The sequence below is a fragment of the Ursus maritimus genome (genome assembly GCF_017311325.1).
Source record: "Ursus maritimus isolate PB19 chromosome X unlocalized genomic scaffold, ASM1731132v1 scaffold_X1, whole genome shotgun sequence".
Classification (NCBI taxonomy): domain Eukaryota; kingdom Metazoa; phylum Chordata; class Mammalia; order Carnivora; family Ursidae; genus Ursus; species Ursus maritimus.
The window spans coordinates 585,416-591,507 of record NW_024423319.1 but is presented as its reverse complement, the minus strand read 5'-3'; the positions used below and the strand labels follow the sequence as shown (position 1 = coordinate 591,507).

Below are 6,092 nucleotides of genomic sequence, written 5' to 3'. Positions count from 1 at the left end.
GTAGTGGTCATAGTGGAGGACGATGTTGGGGAAGTCCTTAGGGCTGGAAGCCTCGAAAGAGTTCTTAGGATTTTGTGTGTAGAATATGAAGTTTTGAAAACAGTTGAATTGGGGTGGCAACATTCTGATCAAGGGTGGCTTTCAGGAAAGGTTTGTACAGTTGATGGGGTATTTATTAAAATCAGGCCAAAGGCTCCACTCTGAAACAGAAACAAAACAAGTCCCCTTTGAGGGCCAGGAAGCTCTCTGGGATGGCGGGACCAGAAAGGAACCGAGACCAAGGCCCCATCGTGGCGTCTAGGTCCCAGATTCACGTGTAGCCGAGAGGGGATCGGGTCGCTTCGAAGTCCATTCTGGAAGGTGCTGCCCATTCTGGGATCGTACTGGGGTCTAGCTCAGTCTCTGATTCCCAGGGTCCTCGAGCCCTTCCACCCACAAAATCCCCAAGACCCTTATTCCCCGAACCCCGCATTGGTTCTTCTGCGGAGTCAGCGTCTCTCCCGCGGCACTTCCTGTCTTGTCACTCACTTGTGCACAGCGAATCAGCACCCACAGTTTGGGCGAGTCTTCGGAGAGAGAAGGGCGGCTACTTCCTGCGCGCCAATGGACGCGCAGACTCACAAGGGGGGGGCGGACCTGCAGCTGTGAGCGAGCCAATCAGGGACCACCAGCGGTTGGCGGCTCGAGAGGCAGTTAGTCGCGCGCTCGCTTCCCCAAGATGGCGGCCGCGAAGGATGGTTGTGGCTTAGGAGAAGTGGCCACAGGGAACGGGCGGCGGCTCCACCTAGGGATTCCTGAGGCCGTGTTTGTGGTAAGAGGCACGCTGGCCCTCGGCATCTTGGCGCTAGGCCGCGAGCTACCCCTTCCTTCCCGGCCTTCACCCCAGCCTCGACTATTGGGGGAGGAGTTGAGCTAATGGACCTGGCAGAAAGCGCTTCGCCCGCTCTCCCCTTCTACGCCTAGACGAACTGAACTGCTGATACCCCCCCCCGAGGGGGGGGGGAAACGCGGTCGGCGAAGAGAAGGGGCGCCGAGCGGCAGGACTGTGGAGCGGGGCGGTCTGAGGGGCCTCTCCCCCGGATGCCCGGTTTCGCCCTCTGCTGCTTGGAAAGGGAAAGGGGGCGGCGGTGAGAAGCCAGAGAGAGACTCAGCCTAGATGTTGGAGCGACCGGCGGTTATATGGTGACTTAGGATACAATGAGTAGGCAGAACAGCTGGTGCTTAGGTGTGAAAATAGGAAATTACACCCAGTCTGTTGAAGGAATGCAGTGGTCTGTTGCCTTGCAGGAATGGAAGAAGAGACTGGTGGGAAGGTAGAATACAGTCAGAGTGTGAAGAGGCTTTGTGTGTCCTGCTAAGGAGTTGAGGCTTTATCCAGTAGGCAGCAGGCTGTCATTAGGTGTCTAAATACAGGCACGATATAATCATATTTGGTTTTAGGTGCATCATTCTAACAACTTCATAGAGAATGCATCGTGTGGAGTGGAGAGAGGAGGTAGGGAAGGCAATTTGGAGGCTTCATAGAACAGGGGGATCAACCCAAGTCCAGTCAAAGAGAAGCAACTAGATGACTTCAACACTGCCCTTTCATTAGTCCATTCTAGAAATAGTATTTCAAAACGAGAGTATTTCAAAATGAGAGAAAATACTACTGGCCTTCAGGTCAGTATCATCTGTCTGTCCTCACTCAGTTCTGACCGAGCTACTATAAAGTCTTAACGGAATTTTCTTGACCTTTTGGTTTGTGCCTATATTGCTGTATCTCCATCTTTTTGTTAATGATACCTTACATCGTTCAAAATACCCATTTCTTTTATTTATTCTTTATTGAGACCACTTTTGTATACACTCTGTATTGCCTATTTGCATTTGCTGATTCAATTTTGTAGTTGTTTTCTTTTGTTATTTTGTGTTTTCTCCCTGAGCTGTGCCATTTATTTCTTTACATTCGTTTCCCAACTAATGGTAATGAGACAAAATTTGTTGATTGCCAGGCACTTTCCTAATGCTTTTACAAAACTCCTGGAGGTAGGTATTATCATTCCCATTTTGTAGATGATGAAACAGAGGTACTTGAGTCACTTGGCCCCAAGTCATATAGTGTGTAAGGAAGTTATCCAGGATTTGAACTTGGGCAATTTGTGGAGCACCACAGCCCCTATTTACATGCCCTGCCAGTGGGAGGAAAGTGAGCTAATCATCTTGGCATAGTGTCATTTCTCCTGGTCCTAGCACAACACCTGACACATAGTATAAGCTGATAACTAGATGTTGAATTCAATTTCCATAGTACCTTAAATAGTACTCTTGGTCCTCAGCTAGAGATGGCTTCAAAAATCTAATTCAGGTGGATACACTTTATCTGAGGCTTTATAAAGTCTTATCTTAAAATGCCTTTTCCCCCAAAAGTTGCTATGGGTTATTTTTTCTAGACTTTGAAATTTCTACCAGTAGAATATAATATATAACCAATCCAAATTTTAAGTAATTATTTGAATACCATGGTATTGTAGAAGGAACAGTGGCTTCTAAGTAGCCAGGGTTTGAATCCTACCTCTATTTTGCAATTGCTTCTTTATCTTTTTTTTTTTTTAAGATTTTATTTATTTATTTGACAGAGATAGAGACAGCCAGCGAGAGAGGGAACACAAGCAGGGGGAGTGGGAGAGGAAGAAGCAGGCTCATAGCGGAGGACCCTGACGTGGGGCTCGATCCCACAACGCTGGGATCACGCCCTGAGCCGAAGGCAGACGCTTAACGACTGAACCACCCAGGCGCCCCTGCTTCTTTATCTTGAGCATATTATTTTTACCGCTTTGAGCCTCAGTTACTTTTCACTGAAATAGGGGTAACAATATTTAGAGAGTTGCTATGAGAAGCAATAGGTTCTTTTAGTATAACAAGTAGATGCTTAATATATATTAGTTTCTGTGATATAGCAGGCCCTATACTGTACTGGTTAAAAGTGAGACCTCATCCTTTTCTCCATTCCCACTGGTGCCATAGTTTGTTTTCTTTCTCTGCTTGAACTGTCCTTTTCCCCCTTGCCCAGTTGCCGATGTCTTGTCTTAATCTCTCAACATCTAGTTCAGATATGACCTCCCTGTAGTTTTTCTTTTTTCTGTAGTTTTTCTTTAAAAAAAAAAAAGATTTTATTTATTTATTTTAGAGATAAAGACAGAGAGCTCGCGAGGTGGGAGTGGGAGCAGAGGGAGAGGGACAAGCAGACTCAGTGCCGAGCGCAGAGCCCAGTTTAGGGCTCAGTCCTACAACCCTGAGATCAGGATCTGAGCAAAAATCAATAGTTGGACACTTAACCAACTGAGCCACCCAAGCGCCCCTCCCTGTAGTTTTTCTTGACCACTGCCCCAAGACAGAATTCTTGGCACTTTCATCTGTTCCTTCAGCACATTGTATTATGGACATAGCTAATGTTTGTTGAGCACTTATTAGCTGTCATGTATTCTTCTAAGCATTTTACACATGCTAACTCATTTAGTCCCCTGTGAGGAAAAGGTATTTTCATTTTACAGATGAGAAGCTTGAGGCAAAAAGAGAGGTTCAATAACTTCTCCAAAGTGAACACATCTAGTATGTGGTAAAGCCAGGATTCAAACCAAAGCAGGCCCTGTCTCTTCACCACAATCCTGTGCTGCTATAGTTAATTCTGCTTGCTGGACTCTGAGCTCCTAGCAACACTCACCAGGTGCTAGAAACTTTAACTTAAATCTCTTTCCTGCAGTGACCCTTCTAGGAAGATGGTGTCTCCATTATACATGCAGAGTTCGGCCATTGCCCCAGCCTCACCTTTTCAGTTTCTTTTACTGTGTCTCTAGCTTGATGGCTCATAGTTCACATTCCCTTGCTATTGTTTTTCTTTTGCTTCTTGTCTTGTTTTGGCTAAAATACTCCCTTACAGCTAGTAAGTAGGGATAAGAATAATGATATAGAGATCTCAGAAATCATTAAGGTAATTGAATTTAACTTAAAATGAAGGAATAAAGTTCTTTAAAGAATTGCTGGAAGGGTCCAGTAGGATTGCTTTAAAGTTTCCATGTATTTTCATCTAGTTCCTGATCCTTATGTAGTTAACTAGTTTTTCTTCAAGGACCACCGTGTAGTATGCATTTAAAAAATGCTGTTCAGTGTTACTACTTTTCTTTTGCTTAATTATTCCTTTTATAAAAGATTGTTTTGTTTGCCTTTTAGGTTTACTTTATTTCCACCAGTTGATATTTAAGGAGGTATTTGTGGCTTGCCTCGGGAACCTAATGACCGTATTTAGCATTATTTCTATGGTAGAACTTGCATTAAAAATTTTAGTTGATTATTTTGGCATACAATCTGTTGAGTCGTTTTGTGACTAGGCTACGTGATTAGGCAGTGCGTTTGATTGTTGGTAATTTTCATATTTACTACTAGGGCCACCTGGGGGGTGCATAAAGTAAGGTAAGGTCATCTTTCTTTCCCTATATATAAATAAAAATAAAAAGAGGAAGGTGGAGGAAGAATAAATTAGCTATATGATGTACGTGCACTGTCTGAAATGGTCTTGAACTTTTCATAACTACATTTTAGTTAAAAACAAGCCTTTGGAAAAGAGAAACAAGCTTTTTTTCCCTTTTATGTTTTAAAGATAAAGTTGAAGCAGTAAAAAGTCAGGTTAGAGGTATGAATTCTAAAATTTGGGAGCACCTGGGTGTCTTGGTTAAGTGATCAACTCTTGGTTTTGGCTCAGGTCATGATCTGAGGGTTTAAAGTCTTTTTAAAAATAGTCTAAAGCTTGTCATGTGTTGTTTTTGGTATTAAAGGAAGATGTAGATTCCTTCATGAAACAGCCTGGGAATGAGACTGCAGATACAGTACTAAAGAAGCTGGATGAACAGTACCAGAAGTATAAGTTTATGGAACTCAACCTTGCTCAAAAGAAAAGAAGGTAAGTGTAAAAATTTATAAGTTGTTTTTTGTTGTTAATCTTGTATGGCTTAAACTTTAAAAATCAAGACATAATTTACATACAGTAAAATGTCCAGATGTTGAATATTCAGTTTAATGAATTTTCACAGATGTATTCACTTCTATAACCATTGCCCAGATCAGTATGTAGAATATTCCTATTACTGTAGGAAGTTCCCTGTCGCCCCTTTCTGGCCAACCCTGCCCACTCCCAGACACAACCAATGTTCTGATTGTTTTCACCATAAATTTGTTTTGTCTGTTCTTGAACTTCATATAAGTGAAAGCATATAGTAACTACTGTTTTATGTCAGGCTTCTTACACTTAGTATAATGCTTTTGAGAGTCATCCATGGTTTTGTGTGTATCAGTAAATTAGTTTCTTTTTAGTGCTGAATCTTGCTCCATTGTATGTGTATGTACCACAATTTTTATCTATTTGCCTGTCGATGGACATTTAGGTTGTTTCCCCATTTGGCTCAAAGTCTTTGTGTGGGTATGTGTTTTCATTTCTCCAGGGTAATTACCTCAGGGTAGAATTGCTGACTTGTATGATAAATGTAATGTTCAGTGTTAGGAGGAAACTGCCAAAAGTCCTCCAAAGTGACTGTACCATATTTCACTCCCACCAGCACTGTATGGAGTTCCAGTTGTTGCACTGGTCCACATCCTTGCCAACACTTGGTATTATTAGTCTAAAGATGGTTTTGAAAACATAATAGAGTGAATAGTGAAGGCCTTATTCCAAAGCATCTGGGGTCATAATATCTTAGATCTCTAGTTCATACTTCTTTTTTTTTTTTTTTTTTTTTAATGATTTTTTATTATATTATGTTAGTCACCATACAGTACATCCCCGGTTTCCGATGTAAGGCTCGATGATTCATTAGTTGTGTATAACACCCAGTGCACCATGCAATACGTGCCCTCCTTACCACCCATCACCGGTCTATCCCATTCCCCCACCCTCCTCCCCTCTGAAGTCCTCAGTTTGTTTCTCATAGTCCATAGTCTCTCATGTTTCATTCCCCCTTCTGATTACCCCCCCTTTCTTTATCCCTTTCTTCCCCTACCGATCATCCTAGTTCTTATGTTCCATAGATGAGAGAAATCATATAATTGTCTTTCTCTGCTTG

General features: G+C 42.5%; 1 protein-coding gene across 2 annotated transcripts in view; it reads left to right on the top strand.

Annotated features, from left to right (window-relative positions):
• Positions 1 to 6,092, top strand: part of VBP1 (VHL binding protein 1) — a 22,769-nt gene that overhangs the window by 1,486 nt on the left and 15,191 nt on the right. The window contains exons 1-2 of one of the 2 annotated variants that reach the window (XM_040626574.1): positions 662 to 811; positions 4,812 to 4,936. In XM_040626574.1, the coding sequence (XP_040482508.1) occupies positions 719 to 811; positions 4,812 to 4,936 (218 nt within the window). In that variant the 5' untranslated portion in view covers positions 662 to 718. Of the gene's footprint in view, positions 1 to 661; positions 812 to 4,811; positions 4,937 to 6,092 lie in introns of those variants that run through there. The other variant, XM_040626576.1, reaches the window with a different exon arrangement.